Raw genomic sequence first — 24,424 nt, forward strand, 5'->3', positions numbered from 1 at the left:
GTTTACCTCGATTGTCTGTTGTTCAGGGGCTGAACTGAATTTCCTGCTGGAACAGCCAGAGGACTGTACGAGACTAAGAGGCTTGGGTTGCAGGATGGGGACAGTTTCAGTGTCTTTGTCCCTGAAAGTGAAAACATGAGCTTCCCGAAGGTATTAACTAACTGATGGGGCCTTAGCATCTTACGTAGAAATTGCAGTAGCATCATGGCCTCCAAGGAGTCTAGGATCTCCCAAGTGTCAGTCTTGTGTTAGCAATTCATTAGGTCTTGTCACTCCCCCTAAACTCTGAACTGTAATGAGGCTGGAAAGGAACCATAATGTTGTAGTGTCTGAGGCAGAAAAGGCTAGAATTTATGAGCAGCACGGGGAAGCCAGAACCTGAACATGACGGAGCGTGCGGAACATGGACGCACAGACCCAGAGAGCAGAGGACGGTGTCAGGATATGATTTCATCAAATTTTCAGCACCGAAACAGCTTTTAGTACACCCATCTTTCCTTAAAAATAATTCTTACTATGAGAATCCCCTGACACTCCAGTGGTTAGAACTTGGTGCTTTCACTGCCATGGGCCCAGGTTCACTAAGATCCCACATGCTGTGCAGCCAAAAAAAAAAAAAAAATCTTATTACTATTCAGCCATAAAGAATAAAATAATGCCATTTTCAGGAACATGGATGGACCTCAAGATTTCATACTAAGTTAAGTAAGTCAGACAGGGAAAGACAAATATCATATAATATCACCTATATGTGGAATCTATATATGAACTTATCTACAAAATAGAAACAGACTCACTGACATAGAGCACAGACTTGCGGTTGCCAAGGGGGCGGGGGGCAGGGGAGGGGAGGACCGAGAGTTTGGAATTAGCAAATGCCAACTACTATCTAAGATGGCTAACAACAGGATCATGCTGTTTACCATAGAGAACTATATTCAATATCCTGTGATAAAACTGTAATGGAAAAGAATGTAAACAAGCATGTGTGTGGGTGTGTATACATACATATATATATATAGATATATATATGACTGAATCACTTTGCTATACAGCAGAAATTGCAACATTGTAAGTCAACTATACTTCAATAAAAATAATCCTTACATCTTCACAATGAAGAAGGAGATAAAGGAGAACTGGAAATGAGCATCACCAAACAAGTTGACCCTGGGGGGTCGTACTTGTCTTAACAGTGGAAGCTGTTAGGCCAGCTGACTTTTCTCAACGCCCATGTGTCTTGCAGGGGGCGAGGCCTTCCCCATCTGCGCTGACTAACCCTTGTCGCCTTGTGCTTACTCCTCCAGGGGTGACCACCACCTGGGCATGGGACACTGGCCCCTTCCCCACTTCCTCTGAGTGAGCCAGCGGCTGGGGTTACTGGGGGGATGCCTGTCCATCACCAGAAGTCAGACTCTTGGGAGATGGACCCTGATTCACTGCCCGGCTGCAGGCTCGGTGACCTGAGCAGAGGGAGCAGTTTGGAGAGCCGGACCAGCAGCTCCCGTTCCAGAAGCCTCACTCTGGTGAGTGACTGTTTCTCTGGTGCTCTGTGTGCTTGGATGTTGGCTGACTTCACCCCCCTCTCAGGAGTATGTTACAGCATCCTTTTGGGGTAACTGGCCTGATGTTTTGGAATATTTTCTCTCTGAAGTGGCATTTTTCTGTTAATCATCTTAAGTTTTGCACACATGCAGAGCAGAGAATTGGCTGCTGCAACCCAGAGCACACTGTACCTGAAGGCGGCCCCCAGTCCAGCCCAGACACCTGCCTTTACGGTCCAGTGACGGGAAGATGGGAAACACCTCACAAGATAAATCAAATTCACTTTAAAACAGATGTTTAACTCCTTTACAAGTATAAATGCTTCCATATCCCTTTCTCTCAGCGTCCAGACCTTTACATGAGTGTCAACAAGCTTTGGCCACTTGAGTGAAGAAAAAAGTCTTTAAAGTTAAGAAATGACCTTTTGGCCCTCCCCACCCCTCAGGGTTAGGGATGGAGACCTTCAAATTCATAGAGGGAAGGACAGGAGAAAGTTCATCTTGAATCTTAATAATAATGGTCCATTGTTCATCTCAGCCTGTCTTCTAATGGGAGCATGAATTTCCTTCAGATACATGGAGCCCTGACATTAACTTCAGCTGTGCTGAACATACCCACTGCAGTATCCTTGCCTGGAGAATTCCATGGACAAAGGAGCCTGGTGGGCTACAGTCCTTGGGGTCGCAAAGAGTCTGACACAACTGAGAGACTATTACTTTCACGTTCATGCTAAACATAGGGACTCACCTGGTGGCTCAGATGGTAAAGAATCTGCCTGCAATGCAGGAGACCTAGGTTTGATCCCAGGTTGGGAAGATACCCTGGAGAAGGGAATGGCTACCCATTCAAGTATTCTTGGATAATCCCTGGAGAATCCCACGGACCAAGGAGCTGGTGGGCTACAGTTCATGGGTTCACAAAGAGTCAGACATGACTAAGCAACTGACACTTTCACTTTTCATGCTGAGCATAAGAAAGAAATAGATAGAGGGCAGTTAGTAGTAAGAATAGAATCTTACAGACTCCTACTTGCATATTTTCTTTCTTCAACCACCCTGTTAAGTATGTAATAAATTTTATTTGATTGATTCACCAAAGGAAAAATATGTTAAAAATTACTCTCTGAATATCTGAGAACCTATAAATCCTGAAGTATGGAGAATTTGGGACTAATTTTTTAATTTAAAAAATGTATATGTTGAAAGACATGTTGAGACTTCCCTGGTGGCTCAGTGGTAGAGAATCCCCCTGCCAGTGCAGGGGACACAGGTTCAATCCCTGGTCTGGGAAGATCCCACATGGCATGGGGCAACTAAGCAACTAGTGAAGCCCACGTGCCCTAGACCTGTGCTTCAGAACAAGAGAAGCCACCTCAATGAGAAGGCCGGGCACCAAAAGGAAGAGTAGCTTCTGCTCACCACAACCAGAGAAAGGCCACACAGCCACGAAGACCCAGCACAGCCCCAAACAGACAACTTGTTTTTTTAAAAAGACACGTTGAAATACTAGGTAAAGAAGACATACAGATTAATACTCCAGTCATTAGTGGAATCTATTCTCCAAAGCGCAGCTTGGAAACAGCCCTGCTCTGATGTGAATGTGGTGCGGCTAACTGAGGAACACAGTCTGAAGGGCTGCCCTGTGAGCCTGGGGAGAATAAAGTTGCGAATGGTCGTCAGATGACCTCCGTCTCTGAGGAAATAGGTGCGGTGGATATTATGTCAGTGTTTGAATTATTTTTGTGTCTTTCACATTCATTGTCTTGTTGAGCTTGAGGCAGATCTCTTAGCATCCTCTTAGGGTTCCGTGACCCCTTTTGCTAGAAAGTAAAAATAATCCCTTCTGCTTCCTCCTGGGAGAGACCATGGCCCCAGGTGTGTCAAGTGCTCTGAATCTGGGGCCGGCAAGTCGCTGCTTTTCCATCTCTGGTGCAGTCCTGCGGGGCCCCTTCTTCACATGAGGCGTAACGCCCCCTCCCACCACAGCCTCTGGGGTGGCTCACACTCATACACTCAAAGACAGACAGGACTTGAGGGAGCTCTGCAAACCTGCCCATGGAGGACGCTTTCTGTCTCTTCTATGTGTGTGATTTTTTGCGTGCATGTATGCTAAGTTGCTTCAGTCGTGTCCGATTCTTTGCGACCCCATGAACTGTAGCCCACCAGGCTCCTCTGTCCATGGGATTCTCCAGGCAAGAGCACTGGAGTGGGTTGCCATGCCCTTCTCCAGAGGATCTTTCTGACCCAGGGATCGAACACATCTCTGGCACTGGCAGGCGGGTTCTTTACCACTGGCGCCACCTGGGGAGCCCGTGTGTGATTTCTCCCTTTGCTCAGACACTGAAACACGTTCTCAGAGGTGAGGATGCCGGTGGAGCCTGCACTCTGGCGGCTGTTGTCCATCCTGACAGAATAGGCTGCGGGTTTGCTCCCTGGGGCAGCAGATTCTGAGATGGAGGTCACAATGCAGGAAGCTTCTTAGGCCCATTCCTGGGCTCAGCATCTGGAAGGAAGAGGAAGCAGGACTTGAGCAGAGAGAGAAGCTGTGATGGAGGCCCAGAGAAGGCCTCAGCTCATCCTCAGGAAGCCCTGGTGCTGGGAGGCCCTCCAGCTGTCTCGCAGTGGGCTGAGCATGGAGCCTGGACGCCCACTACTCAGCCATCAGCCCTGGGTTGGGACAGTCCTGGAGGGAGGCCGACCTTGACAGGACAGTTCCCAAGGGGACTGCCAGCTGAGGGCCGCCTACCAGCAGCATGCCCAACAGGTGGGGGACAAGTCCTTCATCCCCAGGGCGCATCACACTCTCGGCCACAAAGGTGTAGGAGAAAAGGAACAGAGCCTTTCAGAGGGACGAACGTCACCAGAGCAGCTATAAGGTGTTTGAATCAGAAGAAGCAAAACTGTGATATGAACTTGGGGAGTTTGTAAGAGACCACCATGTAAATAAAGCTCTTTATGCAGTGTCCGTCTAGGCAGGTGGGGCTTTCATACCCTCTTCTGTCAGATTTGGAGAACATGTGTGATGCTGACTCTTTGTCAGGACGTCAGACCCAGGAAGTCATCTTCAGAGACCAAAGCTCTTCTTTGAAAGGAGGTCTGTTAAGTTTCAGCTCCACAGTCACAGGGAGAAATGGATTATTGTGAAATTTTTATCATGGATATATTTATGGTAAAATATTAGAAATACCTTTCGGTTCAAAGATGAGAAAGACTGTTGATCTTTTACATTTGTAAACCCCAGGGGGGTCAAGGTGAGCAGGGTGAGCACAGCCTTACAGCTCTGAGCTGCCTGTGCTGGAAGGCATTTGTGGGCCTCAGTGCTGGGGGACGTAGTTTCCACAGTGGAGCCAAGCATAGATCAGAAAGCCATTCCCCAAGGTGTTTATAATTCCTCTTAAGCCCTCCCAGAAATCTGTATGCATTTTTCCAGTTGCTTTCTTCTTTACTGATGCTATTCAGTAGCCTGAAAAGCAGCTCAGAATAGTAATAAACACAGGATATTGGAGACATGCCTGGGTTCAAGTTAAATTTGCCTCCCTTTGTAAGCTGGAACAGCTACTTAATCACTTTCTCCATCAGTTCAAAAAGGTGTGGGGGGCTGAGACGGATAGTGGTTTCTTTCTCCAGGGTTACTGTAGAGATGAAATGCCCAGTGTCTAACCGGTGCTTCCTAATTGCTGGTACCAGCTTCTCCAAGTGCCGTTAGCCCAGGTGGAGAACAGCACCACTTCTTTTTGCCTCTTCATCTTGTTTGGGCCCGTGCTCTCTCTTCTATCCATCTCTTAGCAGTAGCCTTCTGAACGTCTTTCTTTGACCAGTGAAGAAGAGATGGTAAAAGGAAAACTCTCCCTCCTCCCACCCAATATCTCACCCATTTTGTAATTCCACCCATCTTATTGTGGGGCATCACCTTGACTTTAAATTAAAGAATGCCTGCCCTCTACTCTTTTCCATCCGGTAAAATCTTACAGTAGCACTGTGACATATTTGATTCATCTGTATGTTCATCCTTTTATGTAATAGAGAACAGCTGTGGAAGCGGCATTACGGGATCCATACTTTTATGAAGCACGTCATTCAGTTATATTCTTATATTCTGCTTGCTTGATTCGGTCCATACCCCACTCACCTACCTGCTTCTCACTGTCTGATGGAGGATGTGTTCCCATCCCATTCCAGTACTTTCTACCTAGACCAGTGGACTCTTTTTAAGCTTCAAGCATTTCCCTTCATGGAAGAATCATCGGGCCAACTTTAGTTGTCATCTCTTTTTCTTTCACAGTTGTGTATCTTGCTTAGATAGAATAGATACACGGAGAAAATCTGGCATTTGATTTTAAATGGCAACTAGAGTTTTCTAAATGCCTGTGGAACATTTGACTTTTACAAAACACCATATTAGCAGCCAGGTTCCCTTGAATGGTGAACTGTCTACACCACTACAGAATCTGTAAGTTTTTAAAAAATTTGTTATCCTTATACTCTGCTTTCTAAGAGTCCAAATTTGTGGAGGATATATCTAAATACATAGTCTTTTTATGATTTGTCTCTTTAGAATGAGAATCAACCATAGTAGTTTCTACACTCCCTGTTCTTGATTCTCTGACCTCATAAAAGATTCATCAGCAATAGTGTTTTTAGGCCTCCAGATTGTATGGGATTAAATGCACCCCTTGTAAGACTCTTTAAGTAAAACATAGTCAAGTTCTGGTACTTCCCTGAAGCTCAGACTCTGCATTCCCAATGCAGGGGGCCCAGGTTCAATCCCTGGTCAGGGAACTAGATCCTATGTACCGCAACTAAGACCCAGGGAGGCTAAATAAATAACTTTTAGAAGACAGTCTGATTCCACTTTATAAAAGTGGGTATTTCTTTTAAGCAAAGGTTATTTTAAGAAGAAGATAAACATTAATGCCTAATGTTAAACGAGAGTATCGTAAAGCTTTTAAACTCCCGTTGCCTGGAAGAGAACAGATCTTTGTTCTTTAGAAACCTTTCTCCTGAGCCAGTACAAGTTAAAAATTGAAAGAGCTGCTTAGGTAGGATTGTTGTGGCTATCCACATGGCTGCCGTTATGACCTAGGCTTTTCTGGAAAGGTGAAGTAAATGAACTCTTTATCACTCAAGAGGTTGGTTGTGTTGAACTTCCCTGGTGGTCCAGTGGTAAAGTCTGCCTGCCAGTGCAGGGGACACGGGTTTGATTCCCTGCCGAAGAATTGATGCTTTTGAACTGTGGTGTTGGAGAAGACTCTTGAGAGTCCCTTGGACTGCAAGGAGATCCAACCAGTCCATTCTGAAGGAGATCAACCCTGGGATTTCTTTGGAAGGAATGATGCTGAAACTCCAGGACCTTGGCCACCTCATGCGAAGAGTTGACTCATTGGAAAAGACTCTGATGCTGGGAGGGGTTGGGGGCAGGAGGAGAAGGGGATGACAGAGGATGAGATGGCTGGATGGCATCACTGACTCGATGGCCGTGAGTCTGAGTGAACTCCAGGAGTTGGTGATGGACAGGGAGGCCTGGCGTGCTGCCATTCATGGGGTCGCAAAGAGTCGGACACGACTGAGCGACTGAACTGAACTGAAGAAGATTCCACATGCCACAGAGCAACTTGGCCCGTGGGCCACAGCTGCTGAGTCTGTGCTCTGGAGCCCGGGAGCCGCAACTACTGAAGCCCAGGTGCTCCAGAGCCTGTGCTCTGCAGCAAGAGAAGCCACCGCAGTGAGAAGGCCAAGCATCACAACTGCAGAGCGGCCCCACCTCGCCACAACTAGGGAAAGCCTATGTGCCCCAACGAAGCCCCAGCCCAGCCAAAAAGAAGTCAGCCCTTCAAGCGGCTAGTTGTGGTTGTGTACATGTACTGGTTTTTTTCATAAAGAATTCTTCCTCTGAACATTTTCTAGCAGAATGTACAGCTAGAACTAGAACGAGTGGACCAAATCTTTGTACACTTGACTAAGAGGGTCTCTTTTTCCTCTGAAATGTAAGGACAGCTTCAGTACAATACAAAGTTGTTGTGGTGGTTCTGGAACTTACAGCCTCGAGAGGTGATGGGATTCAAAACAAAAGGTTCAGGAAGGATTTGGAGACATTCATAAATGACAGCTCTTCAGGGTGACAAAGGAAGCTTTGGGTGTAGGTGACCTATATTCTTAACCTCTTAAGGAGAGTATCTCAGACATTCACGCATCTCATCAAACCTCTGGGGTTCACTGCCAGGGACCAGTGCTGCCCCATGCCAGGATCCCTAGGTTCTTCGACTGTCTGAAGAACACAGTCTGAAGTCTTTTCTGCCCTGTGGGCACCCTGGAGCGTCCTCCAGGAAAGAATATGATTTGGCTAGCTGGAAAGAGCAGGACCCTCTGAATACTGTAGGAATTAAGGAATTTCATAATTTGTGTGCCACTTTGAGAGTGGATTGGAAACATCCCAAGTCCCAAAGCATAGTTCCTATTCATTTTTACCTCTAGCTTGGGCAAAAATGATGACTTAAATTCATTGCTACATTTTTGAAGTTTTGATATCCAGTAAGCTGCTGGATGGGGAAACAGTGGAAAAAGTGTCAGACTTCATTTTTTTGGGCTCCAAAATCACTGCAGATGGTGACTGCAGCCATGAAATTAAAAGATGCTTACTCCTTGGAAGAAAAGTTATGACCAACCTAGATAGCATATTCAAAAGCAGAGACGTTACTTTGCCAACAAAGGTCCGTCTAGTCAAGGCTATGGCTCTTCTAGTAGTCATGTATGGATGTGAGAGTTGGACTGTGAAGAAGGCTGAGCACCAAAGAATTGATGCTTTTGAGCTGTGGTGTTGGAGAAGACTCTTGAGAGTCCCTTGGACTGCAGGGAGATCCAACCAGTCCATTCTGAAGGAGATCAGCCCTGGGATTTCTTTGGAAGGAATGATGCTAAAGCTGAAACTCCAGTACTCTGGCCACCTCATGCGAAGAGTTGACTCATTGGAAAAGACCCTGATGCTGGGAGGGGGAGAAGGGGATGACAGAGGATGAGATGGTTGGATGGCATCACTGACTCGATGGCCGTGAGTCTGAGTGAACTCCAGGAGTTGGTGATGGACAGGGAGGCCTGGCGTGCTGCGATTCATGGAGTCGCAAAGAGTCGGACACAACTGAGCAACTGAACTGAACTGAACTGAACTGAAGCTGCTTCCCTGGTGGTTCAGACGGTAAAGTGTCTGCCTGCAATGTGGGAGACCTGGGTTCGATCCCTGGGTCAGGAAGATCCCCTGGAGAAGGAAATGGCAACCCACTCCAGTACCCTTGCCTGGAAAATCCCAGGGATGGAGGAGCCTGGTAGGCTACAGTCCACGGGGTCGCAAAGAGTCAGACACGACTGAGCGACTTCGCTTTCCCTTTCCTTTAAGCTGTCTTGAAACCCTCCCTGGTCCCTCAGCAGACTAATCCTGTGGCCCTCAAGTCACAGAATGAGGCTGTGATCAAATAGCGGTTGTCAGCTCCTGACCACCCCTTCCCTCTCCAAAACCTTTGAGGTCGTTTGGTCTCACCCATCAGTTGTGGAAGGAGAAGGTAAAACAAGTGGAGGTGAGGTTGTCTCCACACCGGCTCCACTGAGGTCTAAACAGGACACTAAGAATCTGACACACGGGTCACCAGACAGTTTCAAGGAGAAGACACAGAACAGAGGCATGGAAAGGAGAAGAGACTGGTCAGTAGCAACCCCACTGTCCTTTCAGCTCTGGCTCCTTCCCCAAATTGAACCCAAAACTTCCTGGACAGGACGGCTATTTTAAGACAAAGCTAAATAGCTTTGATGAAAGGTCAATTCAGTAAACATGTAGTAAATGCCTGCTACACACCAGATCAGATAGGTGATGGAATAAAACTCGACTTTAATCTTTTCGGGACCTGACAGTGTGGTGACCCAACAGCCGCGTGGAGCTCTGGGACGTGTGACAAGCTGATGTGGGGTCTCACACATGACGCCATGCACTTAAGGCGTTCCCGTATCGGTCAGGACCGCTTTATAACATTGCCAGTTCAGAGAAGTTCAAGGCAGCCCTCAAAGCCATGACTCTTTCGATCTGTAATCAAAACTGCGCACATATCTCATCCCCCACTGGCTTGTTTGTGTCTCTTTCCGGCCAGAAGTACAGGTTTACGTTAACCATAATGAAAAATTACAATGGGGACTAGTTAAAAATCACCATAATTAAACTCCTGTGATGAAACCGTGGGAAAGGCCACATGTACTTATGGGCTTTCTTATGAGGTTGCCAAAGTAAGCGTGGGATTCACAGAAGAGACTGATTCCTATTCTCTTCTTGCTGCCCCTGTGTTGAGTTTCAGCTCCTAGTTGATGTGTTGGGGGTGGGGGCTCTCATCAACTTGGGTTTTTAAATTAGTAAAGCCTTACTCAGGTGTCAGGGAGATCATTTTGGTGTCTGTAGAAAGAAAATGTGAGCATCAACTCAGATTCTGCCAAAACAAACACCCAAGGTGGCCTAATCCCGGAGAGTAGGGGTTAAGAGATCTGGGTTCATCTCAAGAAATTTTTTAGCCATCATAATATTTCATAATTGTGGTGCTGGAGAAGACTCTTGAGACCCTTGGACAGCAAGGAGATCAAACCAGTCAATCCTAAAGGAAATAAACTCTGAATATTCACTGGAAGGACTGATGCTGAAGCCCCAATACTCTGGCCACCTGATGCGAAGAGCCAACTCAATGGAAAAGATCCTGATGCTGGGAAACATTGAGGGCAGGAGGAGAAGGGGGCAACAGAGGATAAGATGGTTGGATGGCATCACCGACTCAATGGACATGAGTTTGAGCAAACCCTGGGAGATAGTGAAGGTCAGGGAAGGCTGGTGTGCTGTGGTCCATGGGGTCGCAAAGAGTCAGACAGGATTTAGCAACTGAACAACAACAACATTCATAATTTCCATCCCCCTTCTTTCTTTTTGGTTTAAGACACACATGATTTCTGCTGGTTCATTTTTTACCCCCTCCCTCACAGGGAGTTATCACCGTCTTAATCTGCCATTAAACCCAATTTCTTTGTTTAAAAGAAAAGCAAAACAAAAGAAAAAAAACCCGGGATTTCCCAGATGGTCTAGTGGTTAAGACTCCACCCTTCTAACACAGAGGGTGCAGGATGGATTCCTGGTTGCAGAACTAAGATCCCATATACTGTGCAGTGTGGCCAAAAGATAAAAAAAATAAAAGAAGTCAAAGGTAGAAAAGAAGCCTCAAAACTGAATTAATTCAGGATTTTTTAAAGTGGGGTTTTGGGAGCTTCCCTGGTGGCTCAGACGGTAAAGAATCTGTCTGAAATGCCGAAGACCCAGGTTTAATCCCTGGGTCCGGAAGATCTCCTGGAGGAGGAAATGGCAACCCACTTCAGTATTCCTGCCTGGAGAATACCCTGGACAGAGGAGCCTGGGGGCTACAGCCCATGGGGTTGCAAAGAGTCGGACACGACTGAGTGACTAACACTGCTGCTGCTATTTTAGTATGAGTGTTTTAAGCCTTCTTGACGTTTTTCTTCAACGATATAAAGGTTTTATTCTCTCTCCCATTTCCCTACAAACACATCTCCTGTCCCACCCCAGAATTCCCATAAGGATGTCTAGGATTGCTGACTGTTATCATGGCTGGTCGGAGTCGCTGGAAGAGTTTGTCGTCCGGCCGGGAGTATGTTCCCCTCGGAACCCTTCGGGGACCAGAGGGACGCTGCGCTGTCATCTTTGCTGGAGAGGGCAGACCTCGCAGAGACCGGGATCTGTCCTGCTCCTAGGAGACTCGAACTTCTGTGTTACAGTTACAGCAGTAGATTTGGCATTTTGAATTTTCTGTTTGAATACATTAGAAATTATTTCTTCACCATCACAGTACACAGATTAGGGTAGAAATGTCTGTACTCCCCAGTTCTTGAAGCAAAGCAGTGTTTCCCTGGGAGGCCTGTAGACCCCACCCACAGGCAGTGTGGTGGGAAGGGTAGCACAGGTGAGAGATGGTTTTCTAGACGGTTCTTTTAGCTTCTATTTTATCATCTGGAGACTTGAAGCCATAAAGAACTTCCCTTTACTCCACAGCCCAAATATGCACTTTAAAAACTTCATTGATGGGGGTGGGTGGGAGGCTCAAGAGGGAAGGGATATATGGCTGATTCACACTGTTGTACGAAAACTAACACAGCATTGTAAAGCAACTATACTCCAATTTTTAAAAAAGGAAATGAATATTAGGAGGGAAAACATTTTAAAAATAAAAACTCCATTGATAGAAGGGGAGTTTAAACAAAAAACAATTCTGTCAGCCTACCACCTTCCAAATGATAGGGACAAACGTACATTCTCTCCCATTCACCCTTTCCAAGAAAGCTGCTGTGTGTTTTATCCTCATTCCCTCTCCGCTTAGTTTTCCAGGGACTGAGGTAGCATGTCTCCTGTCCAGTAGCACCAGCGATCAAGTAGGGGCCACCCCACCAGGACGCCAGCTCTCTTCCCTCCTCTCGTGGGGGCGCCCAGGCCACTGCCTTGCATTTTTTTTCTTAAACATATTATGACAGCTGTATTGACATATAATTCACAGACCCTGTGGCTCACCCATTATAGTATGCCGTTCAGTGGTTTTTAGTAGATTCACAGAGATGTGCAGCCATCATCACAGCCAAATTAGAACATCTTCATCATCCAAAACAAACCCCGAGCCCACTAGCAGTCACTGCCCCGCCCTCCAGCTGCCCCCGGCCCTGGCCAGCCTCCCGTCCACTTCCTGGCTCCATAGACGCGCCTGTGCTTGCCGCCTTGCCTGTCAGGCTTCCCCGAGGCCAAGGTCTTCTTCTTTAACATCCCTGCCTGAGAGAGGCAGCAGCAGCATCTCCCGGGGTCAGAGACACAGACGGGAGCTCTCTCGGCCACCTGCCATCTGCCCCTTTCCTGGCCCTCAGCACTGGGGCTTCCCTCTGTTTCTGCTTCCTTGACTCTCCTGGGTACACGCAGAGTGCAGGGTCATGTGGAGGGCAGCGGCTTGTTTGGGGAATTAGTCAACAGACTGAGTCCACGGTGTGTTTGGCCCTTGGTCAAGGCTCAAGGCCAGGCTGATCACAAACAAGTCACCCAGCCCGCCCTCTACACTCTAACTCGAGTGAGAGAGGCTGGACAGAGGAGGATGCAAGAATCTGAGTCTGCCAGGGCCGGGGGCTCCGACTGCTGACCTGCCCCATTAAAAACGACTTATGTCTCGTGTTTTACAGTAACACTGAGGCAGAAATGTTAGCTTGAGGAACTCCGGATCAGATGTACAAAAAGAGCAGGCATCCAAGCACAGGTCTTGGATTAGTATGTGATTAGAAAGGGAAATGACTAGAGAGAACAGAGAGCAAGCAGAGAACTAGTTCTGGCCTTGGCCACTCTATGAAATACTTCAGCCACTTAGGAAGTCACAGCAGTACCTCTGCAGCCAGTTTTCACACTTTCAGGGAGGGAGCTGGATGGGTTGCATGCTCTCTGGGTTGCTTCTCTCAGCCCCTGAGTCCCACAGTTTGTTGCACAACATGAAATGGTTGAATGGGAGTTTCCCTTCCTAAGCTTACTCTCCAAATGAAATCTGATGTTGGGACTCCTTGCTCTGAGGATGGATTAGAGGTGCCAGGTTTATATAACCCATTCTTACTTTTTTTGTTTGTTTGTTTTAAATCTTTGGCCACACTACACAGCAAGTGGGATCTAATTTCCTTGGCTAGGGATTGAACCCAGGCCCCATGAACTGGCAGCCTAGAGTCTTAACCACTGGACCACCAGGGAAGCCCCCCGTTCTCACATCTGCTCCTCACTTAATGTGTGAAATGGGCATGTGTCTTAAGCTGATGGTTTCTTCCAGCCCAGCTGCCTATTTAATTCTACTGTCTGTCCAACCAAACAGAAATCATGGTACCTCCCAAAGTAGATTATCTCAAAGTCCAGGGAATAGAAACATGGAGTTGGGAGAGTCAAAGTAGGAGGAAGAGGGTAGACAGCAGTAGTTTATTTCCCAAGACATTTGATTCAATGAAAAGTTGGGCTTAACATTTATCTTTGTTCCTGGTTGTTAGCATTTTCATGTCACCCTAACGACATCGGTGGTGGTTGTAATTATTAACTAGAGGGACATCTGTCATGCTAAAAGTGAAAGTTGCTCTGATTCAGTCGTGTCTGATTCTTTGCAACCCCATGGACTATAGCCCACCAGGCTCCTCTGTCTATGGAATTCTCCAGGCAAGAATACTGGAATGGGTTGCCATTTCCTTCTCCAGGGGATTTTTCCCAACCCAGGGACTGAACCTGGGTCTCCTGCATTGCAGGCAGATTCTGTACCAACTGGTAAAGAGCCACCAGGGAAGCCTTCGTCATGCTAAAAACCCTAATCCTTTTAGACTTGCAGCATTTTCTGTTGTTATTGTATTACTGAGCTGAACTGCTTTGCATGTTCAGTCGCTCAGTCATGTCCAGCTCTTTGCAACCCCATGGACTGCAGCACATCAGGCTTCCCTGTTCTTCACCATCTCCAGGAGCTTGCTCAAACTCATGTCCATTGAGTCTCCCATCCAACCATCTCATCCTCTGTCATCTCTTCTCCTCCTGCCTTCAAATCTTTCCCAGCATCAGGGTCTTTTCCAATGAGTCAGCTCATCACATTAGGTGGCCAAAGTATTGGAGCTTCAATATCAGTCCTTCCAATGAATATTCAGGACTGATTTCCTTTAGGATTGACTGGTTCGATCTCCTTGCAGTCCAAGGGACTCTCAAGAGTCTTCTCCAACACCACCGTTCAAAAGTATCAATTCTCTGGCGCTCAGCTTTCTTTATGGTCCAACTCTCACATCCATCTGTGACTACTGGAAAAACCATAGCCTTGACTAGACAGACCTTTGTTGGCAAAGTAATGTCTCTGCTTTTCAATATGCTATCTAGGTTGGTCATAGCTTTTCTTCCAAAGAGTAAATGTCTTTTAATTTCATGGCTGCAGTCACCATCTGCAGTGATTTTGGAGTCCACCAAAATAAAGTCTGTCACTGTTTCCATTGTTTCCCCATCTATTTGCCATGAAGTGATGGGACTGGATGCCATGATCTTCGTTTTTTGAATGTTGAGTTTTAAGCCATCTTTTTTCACTCTCCCCTTTCACCTTCATCAAGAAGCTGTTAATTCCTCTTCACTTTCTGCCATAAGGGTGGTGTCATCTGCACATCTGAGGTTATTTATATTCCTCCCAGCAATCTTGACTCCAGTTTGTGCTTCATCCAGCCCAACATTTCTCATGATGTACTCTGCATATAAGTTAAATAAGCAGGGTGATAATATATAGCCTTGACGTACTCCTTTCCCAGTTTTGAACTAGTCCATTGTTCCATGTTCTAACTGTTGCTTCTTGACCTGCATACAGGTTTCTCAGGAGGCAGGTAAGGTGGTCTAGTATTTCCATCTCTAAGAATTTTCCACAGTTTGTTGTGATCTACACAGTCAAGGGCTTTAGTGTAGTCAATGAAGCAGAACTTTATCTGGAATTCTCTTGCTTTTTCTATGATCCAGTAGATGTTGGCAATTTGTTGGCTTTGCATAGAGAGAAGAAAAATGGGAAATGTCTTATGGTGACTCTGGGAGTCATGAGGGGTGGCATGTGCTGAATGATGGATGCACGATAATCCAGCAAGACTGAGGCAGACAGGAAAGAGGAGACAGGAAGCTCTGTGCCATACGTTGTGACCGAGATGATCCCACCAACATGCACTAAATCTAAAAAAATCACAGATTGAGTAGCATTGCTGGATTGTTATGAAAGCTCTGTGTCTGGTGGCCAAAGCACCAGGACAGACCTACATGGTGAGGAGGCAGCTGACACATGGTTCCAGGGCCTGCCTCCTGGACACACGACAGCTCTGCAGAGTTCATGGACACCTCAGATGTGGGTCTTTCCTGTAAAGTCTAGCAAAGGGGAAATGCATGGGTGATGAACAACTACCGGAAAAAATAAAATTTTATACAAAGAGTTGATTCTTCCTGTTAAACATCCCTCAGCTCCATCTCCTTCTCTCTCCTTCTCCCATCACCACGGCTCTTCTTTAGGTGACTTTTAACTTTTGTCTAAATTGTTTCCGTGTTCAGTTGTCCAAACTCTTCCCTGTTTTCCACACTATGGCCAACAGGATCTCTCCAAAATACATATCCCTGGATTTTTTTTGTTTAATTTTCACCCAATTCTTCAACGTTAGTGACAATCATTTCTTCTCCAGAATTTTTCCATATCAGACTCCTTGTCCCAAAAGTGTGAATTGATGCCCATTCTGTGTTTCTCCAACACCCCATAGTCACTTTGTCATAGTCTTTTCCACCCACTAAAGTAAGTGTTTATTTTCTTTTCTGAAGCCCTCATTAAAGGGACTAAACCAGACAGCAAGAACATCATTTACACCCTTGTATTTACATTGTCCAATGCTTACTAGATGCTCAAATATTTGAATGCATGATTCAGTGGATGCTATGGGAGTAGGCTGGAGGTGTGGTGTCATTTAAATTGGATCAGGAAGGACAGGTAGATGTGGCTGTGTAGACATGGGCATTGCTGACAGAGAAACAGGTGTAGGAAATAGCAAGTGATTTGATTTGATTATAGGGCAAGAATTAGCAAACCCCAGCCTGTGGACTAAATCTGGCCCCCCAGCCTGCTTTTGTAAATAAAGTTTTGTTGTAACAAAGCTAAGCTCATTCATTTACATATCTCATGTAGCTTTCACACCACATTGACAGAGAGGAATAGTTGCCACCATTAAGACTGCAAAGCCCAAAATGTTTATTATCTGGCCCTTTACAGAAAAAAGTTTATCAGCCCTGCTATAGAGTAGAAAGGGGAAAGAAGTAGGAGTGACATTTAAAAGCCAGGTAGGGCCAGATCCTGGAGTTCTCAGAATAAAGTGTGAATCCATTAGTCATATATTCTGTAGACACAGAGGACTTCTAAGATGTTACACTGGTTTTTTTAAAATCTGCTCCTCTCTTCTTTGGTTCAGTGCTTAATAAAAAGTATTAAATAAGGAATGCATTGTGCCCATTTTCCCCTATAGTATCCTGCTACTCTCCTAACGTGCTTCAGACTGACGCTCTTATTAGAAGGAAAATAGTTTTTAGGGGCTGCTGCTGCTGCTGCTGAGTCGCTTCAGTCGTGTCCGACTCTGTGTGACCCCATAGACGGCAGCCCACCAGGCTCCCCCATCCCTGGGATTCTCCAGGCAAGAACACTGGAGTGGGTTGCCATTTCCTTCCCCAAAGCATGAAAGTGAAAAGTGAAAGGGAAGTCGCTCAGTCGTGTCCGACTCCTAGCGACCCCATGGACTGCGACCTACCAGGCTCCTCCATCCATGGGATTTTCCAGGCAAGAGTACTGGAGTGGGGTGCCATTGCCTTCTCCATTTTAGGGGCTACACACCTGTTAGGTATGTAAGCTGACAAACTTAGATCTAGTTAATATGAAACTATTACAATTTCAACTGGAAAAAAAATTGCTCTTAAAATCAGTCTGTTCCTTCCCCAACCCCACTCAGCCTCAAAAGAAGTGGAGCAAAGGGACTTCCTTGGTGGTCCAGTGGCTAAGACTCCACACTCCCAATGCAGGCTGCCCAGGTTTGACCCCTAGTCGGGAAACTAGATCCCACATGCTGCAACTAAGAGTTCACATGATGCAACTAAAGATCCTGCATGCTGCGCTGAAGATTGAAGATCCCAAGCGCCACAACCAAGACCCGGTGCAGCCAAATAAATAAATAAATATTTGTAAAAGAAGTGGAGCAAAAAGATACTCTGTGAACTAAAATCTTAGAGCACACTGTTTTCTAAGTTTAAAGTTGAAAAAGGAAATACATACAAAACTTGATGACAATGAGAATTATCTGTCTTATTAATATATATGCAAAAATTCTAAACAAAATATTAGCAAATCACACTCAGTGATGTATAAAAAGGATAGAATCACAACCAAGTTGGGCTTACTCCAAGAATGCAAGGTTGGTAATAGTTGAAGATCAATCATTGTACTTCAGTGCATTAACAGAATTAAGGAGAAAACTGTGACACCAGAATTGTCTCTGGACATTGCCAGTGACCCATGCAGGGTAAAATCACTCCTAGCTGAGAACCACTGCAACAAAGGAAGAAAAAACCTTTGACAGAGTTTAAAACCCATTCATTATTTTAAAGAAAAACACACTTAGCAAACTAGGAATGGAAGAGAGCTTTCTTAATCTGATGAATATCATTTTTTTAAAAAACCTACAACAAACACTATGCCTAATGGTGAAATATGGAAAACGTTCTCACTAATATTGGGCAAAAGACAAAAATGCCACTCCTGTTCCGCTAACTGGAGGACCCTGGTGGTAGAATAAGACAAAATGAAAAAAATGAAAGGCATGAGGAATGGAAAGGAGGAAATAAAAGTCTTTCATTTACAGACACCACTGTATATGCAGAGTACTGAAGAGAACCTACAGATAAACTTAGTGTTGTTCAGCAAGTTTGTTAAATTTACTTATTTCAAGGTCAGTATATCTTGTATTTCTACAGACCAGCAACAATTAGAAGACATTAAAAGGTGATGCCATATCTGAGCGATCCAGTGGTCCAGTGGCTAAGATTCCCGTTCCCAGTGCAGGGGGCCCAGGTTCGATCCCTCATCAGGGAAGTAGGTCCCACATGCTGCAGCAAAGACCCAGTGCAGCCAAATAAATAAATAAAAATATGTTTAAAGTGATGCCATTTCTAACAGCATCACAAAACATCAAATACCTAAGAAGAGAAATAACAAAAACTGTAAAATCTGTTCACTCGAAACTACAAGATATTATTGAGAGAAAATAAACCAGATCAATGCATATCAAATGTTAGTGCATCAGTATTACCTGGAGGGTCTGTTAAAACAGGCTGAAGGCCCATTACAGTGCATCAGAATGAGCTTCTGTGTATGGTGTGAGTTCACGATTCACTGTTCGCAGCACAACTGCCTGAAAAGATCAGTGTTTTCCCACTGCAGGCTCCTTGGTTGTAAATCAGGTGACGGTGCGTGGGTCAGGCTGTTCCAGGTTCTCTTCTCTGTTCATTCATCATCTTCTCTCTTTGTACACTGATAAAATTCCATTTTAATTATAACTTTATAACTGATCTCCCGTGGCTGAAACTTCAAGGGATGGGCCTGGTGTAGCGCTGGTTTATTGTTTATCAGGTCGTTCTCACAACCCTTTGATCTGGAAACTTGCATCCTTCTGTTTAAGGGCATTTCCTTGAATTATCTTGCCTGTTTACTTTGATCATTTCCTCCCCTCTGTTTTTCCTGATTCCTGTTTCTGGAATTCTTATCCAGTTGTTGGCCCTCCCACACATATTCTCTCATTTTCTGCTTTAAAAAATGTTTTTTTTTTTTTTTTTTTTACTTTTTTGTTGTGCTTTTCCAGTTACTCTAGTTTATTTCTAGGCTTTTTTTTTTTTTCCCTGTCATTTTAATATCTAAGAGCTCTTTTCTTCTAGTTTTTTAAAGTAGCATCAGATTCTAGTTTATGGATTCGGTCTCTCCTCTGATCTCTCTGAGAATGTTAATGATCTTCTTGGAATTTTCAGTATTCCGCATGGTTTATTTCTTGTAAGTTGCCTTTTTTTTCCTTCTTGTTTTGATGTGTCTTTCTCCTTAAAGGTTTTTCTAGCCTGGTTGGTGATCATTAGCTATATGCACGTGCTTAAGAGTGAGATATTAAACTGATTATAAATATTCTGTGCTGGGGTGGTTGACTGTGACTTCACTGGTAGAGTGATCTTTTGGAGCCTCTTGGCACTTGGATCATTCAGTTCCCCAGAGAAGGTCCTTCTGATCCTCTGTCCAGAGAGGGTCAGTTTGATTCCCTGACTCCCCTTTATCAGTGTGATTCTTCACCGTAAACTCAGCTTGATGCCCCTACCCCTTCTGATCCCTCCTTTACCTTCTTTAAGAATAAACGTCTAGTTTTCTGCCTGGGTGACCTAGTTGCTTCTGAAAGAGCCTCTCATCCAGTTCTGCTCTTTTCAGTGTCATCTTAGCCAGACTTTCAGAACCTCCCAGCACCCCCACACTGTGCTGACCCCTGTGAAGTCTGAGCCCTAGACCACAGGAAGTTCGTTTCTGCCCCTGCCCCCAGATGCTGACTAAAATTCACTTTTCTTGGGTCTTTTGCGTCAGTTCCCACTTTTCTTTCTGCTGTCTACCTTCCCAAATATTGCTGTCACCTCTTTTCCTATTACAGTTGTCTTTGTGACTTGTATTTAAAAAAAAATAAAGCCCATTTTAGTTTTAGTAAGGTTTCTGGAGGGAGATGAGATAAATATGTAAGTTCACTCCACCGTCTTTAACCAGAGATCCCCCCACTGTTGCTAAGGGGAAACCACGTGTTATCTGTTAGTGGTGAGTTGAAAAGGCCTCTTCTGGAGGTACTGAAGAATTGCTTTCTTGTTGTTGACTCACGAGGAACAAAACTGTCTAAGATCCATAATTTGCCACAACTTTGGGACAACCTCGTTTTTCATGCAGGTCTAATGGTGAGGGACACACAGGCAGAGGTGTGCCGGAGTGGTTACCTGGGTGGTACACTCTCCCCAGGTGGGAAGTTGGAGGGTCCATGATTTCCACCCTGGGCTCTGTATTGATCTCTGTGTCGTTGTGGGTTTTTTCCCTTCTGTGAAGCCACTGTTGGCTTATCTCATTCCTCACGCCCAAACCTTTTGTACAGGATGATGAGAGCCTGAGGTACCTCACACACGAGGAAAAGGACGTCCTCCTGTTTTTTGAAGAGACAATTGATTCCTTGGAAGATGACTTTGAGGAGCAGGTCCTGGGTACCGGTGACACCCAGTGGCACTCTCTGAGGCCTCTGGGAGAGAGCACTTTCGCTCCCTCCCAGCCAGAGGATGTCGTGGACTTGGTGCAGCCGGGCCCTGGAGCCGGGGAGCCTGAGAGCCTTGAGGAGGTGAAGGAGACCACAGGTGAGGACAGGAGCACCCTGACGTGGATCCTTGTGTGGTGCCAGACACAGAGGCCCTCCTTCTTCTCGTGGTCTCTGCGTTTCTAGCCTGTACGGAAGCTTGTGAAGCTTGTGGGGCTGATCAAATTTTTTGTAAGGGGGAAGCATCCTCTCTGTAGTTTGACCAACCAAATAGATGTTTTCATGGCATATTAGAATGACAACACAGGAAGGGAAATTCCAACAGGGTGAGAATAAAGAATGAGACCAATCGGTTCAACAAGCAGATTGCATGTGTGGATAAAAGAAAGAAGGGGAACTGGAAATGGCTTCAGGTAACAATCCCATTCTACAAAGAAAACATACAGAAGACTAGTACTTTAGCCCTAGAGGTTTAATCTCCACTCTTGTGTAAGATTATACCCCTATTCCAAGGTGGGAGTATTTGAACTGAAAAGTCAGCTGGTTCAGGAAAACAAAATCGATCAGAACAAAAATTCAGCTCAGTATCTATTTTGCTTGACTCAGGGTGGCATTAGAAGAAAGCTCTGCTTTTTGTCCCTTGAGTCCTGTGACAGAAACTGAGGGGCATGCATGGGCAAGGAGAACACTTTCGTCTAGTTTTTTTTTTTTTTTTTCCTGGTTGGAAAGAATATTGGAAATGTGGGCAGGGGGTTAAGGACTGAAGAAAGATGAGGGAAAAATAGGAGGGGAAATATCTTTACCCTGCTGTCTGCAAATATTGCCACTTGTCACATGCCTCTAGAAATATATCCCTCTCACACCTTTATTTTTTGTAAGCAATGCTGTGTATGACACAGAATTTCACATACTATTGGTTTTATGTTCCAAATATGGGGCTCAATTTTCAAAGAAGAGACTTAAATATGAATTTCCCATTTTTATCACACTTCTCTGAAGAATAATTCCTAAGATAAATTTGAACCAGCTGATCTTTAAAACATGTCAGATCGCATAATTGTGCTAAGGAAAACACATTTTGAATGTAAGCCATTTGCCCATCAATTCTCTAACATGATGTTTTCATCACAATTTTAAGTATCCATTTGGTGGCAGGCATTGTGTGAGATTCTGAGGATACAAAGATAAATACATGGTTCCCAATTTTGTAGCAGATATGAGTATAAGTGCAGAAAAGTGTTAGGTGATCTATGATCAGGCATGTTAGACTATATTAATAGTAAAGGTTCACAGGTTGGCATAGTAACCTCTATCAGAGGCTGTCCGGAAACATTTCTATTTCTGGAGGAGAGGGACACATCCAACTATCCTTTACCTAGAGGATCTGAGGGAGGGGTTGGTGGGTACCACAAACTACCCCACCTCCTTTCCCTTTGTAAAAATCCCCTATAACCTAAGGTGTGGTTTCCTCCTGGTACATGTCTCAGGATGATGGCTCCTGTGCATCCCAGGTACTGACTGCTTCTGGCTTGTACTTCCTTTATCCCAAGAATCATACTACCTTCTCTTTCTCTAGTTCAGGGGCCATAGAAGGACTTTAGTACAGGAGGTACTGTTAAAACTGGTATTACATCCCTTGAGACCTTTGTAAAGTCAGTGGAAAGGAAAGGTGATGCATTTATTTCTACATATGGCCGTAGCTTATGAGGATTCTCGCTACTTTTCAGGGGCTGTCCCTTTTGGAAAGGAAGACGCCCCTGACCTTGAACCCAAGAAAGAGGATGCAGAGAAGTCTCCCCCATCAGACCCCCCAGGGCCTGAGGCCCTGCCATCTTCCCCACCTGCCTCACCTGCAGCAGCTCTGGACCACCCCAGGAGAGAGCCCCCCACTCCTCCCGCAGAGCACCCCAAACTGACCCGCTCGGTCCCCACTCCGCTCGTCATCGCCCAGAAGATATCTGAGAAGCTGGCAGGGAACGAAGGGCTTTCGCCCACATCTCCGTCCAAAGAGGGCAGGCCTGCAGAATGGAGGACGCTGGCTTCTCTGGCCCCTCGACACGGAGACCACTCACCGTGGCACCGACATGTGGCCCAACCAGCGCCCAAGATCCACCGCTTCCCGAGCAACATCAGCGTGACCAACAGCGCGGGGAAGGACTTCAATAAGACCATCTCCAAGGCCGCAGTCAACGTGCAGGAGCGCAAAGCCCAGGTCCTGGCCAACATCAACGGCGTCTCCTTCCTCTCCTTGGGGGAGACGGAGGACCGGGCCCAGAGAGGCGAGCCCACCGAGCAGAGAAGCGTCTCTCCCGAGCAAAGCCAGCCAGGCCCGGCCCAGGAGGCTGTCCCCACGCGAGAAGGGGCCCGCGGCGCCCAGCAGTCCAGAGGCGTGCAGACAGAACAGCCCTTGCCGCTGGCCAACGGCTTCCAGAGCATCCACGACATCCTCAGGAGCCAGGCCGGGCCCTTCGTCTCCACCGGGAAGACGGTGACCTTCCGTCCGGACCCGGCCCTCCCCAGCAGACTTGCACCCCAGCAGCCGGACTGCGGCCAGGCGGCCAGGAAGCGGTCAGGCTCGCTCCCCAGGGCTGTAGGGTTCAGACCCCAAGGCATCACTGTCCAGTTCTCGGGCCGGGGCTCCACGGAGGAGGCCCGCCGGGAGGCCCTGCGGAAGCTCGGCCTCCTGAAGGAGAACTTATGATGGAGCGCGAGCGGGCGCCGCGGAAGGCAGGGTGGTCTGTTGCGCAGAGCCAAAAATGGATGTGCACATGCGCGCAGCGCAGCTGCAAAGCCCCAACTGGGTACCCGGCTGATGACTAGAGATGAAGGCCTGGGAGTCAGTAGACGAGCTGACCCCCTCCATTCTGCATCCGAGCTGGGACATCCTTCCATGTGAGAGGGCCCGCACCACATCTTGTCTTCCCTTTTCCAAGAGCTCAGAGAATAACCTTGAAAACCTACAGGTTTCTATGATTTGTAAATGCCGTATGTTTTTTGGATCTAGGAGGAAGGGGATTTGGGTCTGATTTTTTTTTGCTGTTGTTGAGACTCTGATCTAACCTTTAATCCTCGAATGCATGAGAGGAAAGCCAGTGTAGATCTTATACTCGTATCCCTAAGAAAGGGAACTTCCCCTTCTTTTCAAGAAAATAAAGAAGTGCTTGTTCAATTTTCATAGTGTCTTAAAGTACTGTTTTGGTCTTTTGTTAGTTTTTAAAGGTGAAAGTATGTTAGCCTGAGATATGCCTTTGTTTCTTGACAAAATTTGGTTTGCCCAGGTTTTTTTCTTTTAGTTGAAAATTAAAGCCTTTAGAGTATGATTTGCTGTAATGTTGAGTTATGAGAATGGAATGTAAGGGTTCAGTTTGGAAAAGGGGGTAATTTTAAGAAAGTCTTATCAAAGTACAGAGCCTTTGTTACTGGGAGATATGTGTATGATCATGTATTGTGTATATACATGTATATAATGTATGTTTATAGGGACATATATACAGATATCAGAGAAGGTGATGGCACCCCACTCCAGTACTCTTGCCTGGAAAACCCCATGGACAGAGGAGCCTGGTAGGCTGCGGTCCATGGGGTCGCTAAGAGTCGGACACGACTGAGCGACTTCACTTTCACTTTTCACTTTCATACATTGGAGAAGGAAATGGCAACCCACTCCAGTGTTTTTGCCTGGAGAATCCCAGGGATGGGGGAGCCTGGTGGGCTGCCGTCTATGGGGTCACACAGAGTCGGACACGACTGAAGTGACTTAGCAGCATATACAGATATAGGTGGTATGCACACACATTATTACATACATATTAACTTCTTAAAACCCTGTTGCATAACTGCAAGATTCAATCACTTCCTATTCTTTTGATACACAAACCATCTCAGTGTTGAGATGATGCCACAGAAATTGTTACTTCCTAATCAAGAAGTCTTTTAAGGACACATCTCCATAACATTTCTGT

The 24,424-nt window shown here is 45.9% G+C and overlaps 1 protein-coding gene across 1 annotated transcript; it reads left to right on the forward strand.

The window, feature by feature from the left end:
• The first annotated feature begins 1,387 nt into the window (after window positions 1-1,387).
• Window positions 1,388-23,250, forward strand: PROSER2 (proline and serine rich 2). The gene is made up of 3 exons (XM_052651267.1): window positions 1,388-1,526; window positions 20,310-20,562; window positions 22,190-23,250. The coding sequence occupies exons 1-3, from the start codon at window positions 1,389-1,391 to the stop codon at window positions 23,161-23,163; spliced, it is 1,365 nt and encodes a 454-aa protein (XP_052507227.1). The 5' UTR covers window position 1,388; the 3' UTR covers window positions 23,164-23,250.
• Window positions 23,251-24,424: the final 1,174 nt, after the last annotated feature.

Source organism: Budorcas taxicolor, chromosome 13 (genome assembly GCF_023091745.1).
Source record: "Budorcas taxicolor isolate Tak-1 chromosome 13, Takin1.1, whole genome shotgun sequence".
NCBI classification, from domain to species: domain Eukaryota; kingdom Metazoa; phylum Chordata; class Mammalia; order Artiodactyla; family Bovidae; genus Budorcas; species Budorcas taxicolor.

Coding starts and splice junctions, on each gene's coding strand:
- PROSER2 (XM_052651267.1), top strand. CDS start 1,389: ATGCCTGTCCATCACCAGAAGTCAGACTCTTGGGAGATGGACCCTGAT. Junction 1,527..20,309: donor GTTCCAGAAGCCTCACTCTG/GTGAGTGACTGT, acceptor CCTTTTGTACAG/GATGATGAGAGCCTGAGGTA. Junction 20,563..22,189: donor GGAGGTGAAGGAGACCACAG/GTGAGGACAGGA, acceptor GCTACTTTTCAG/GGGCTGTCCCTTTTGGAAAG.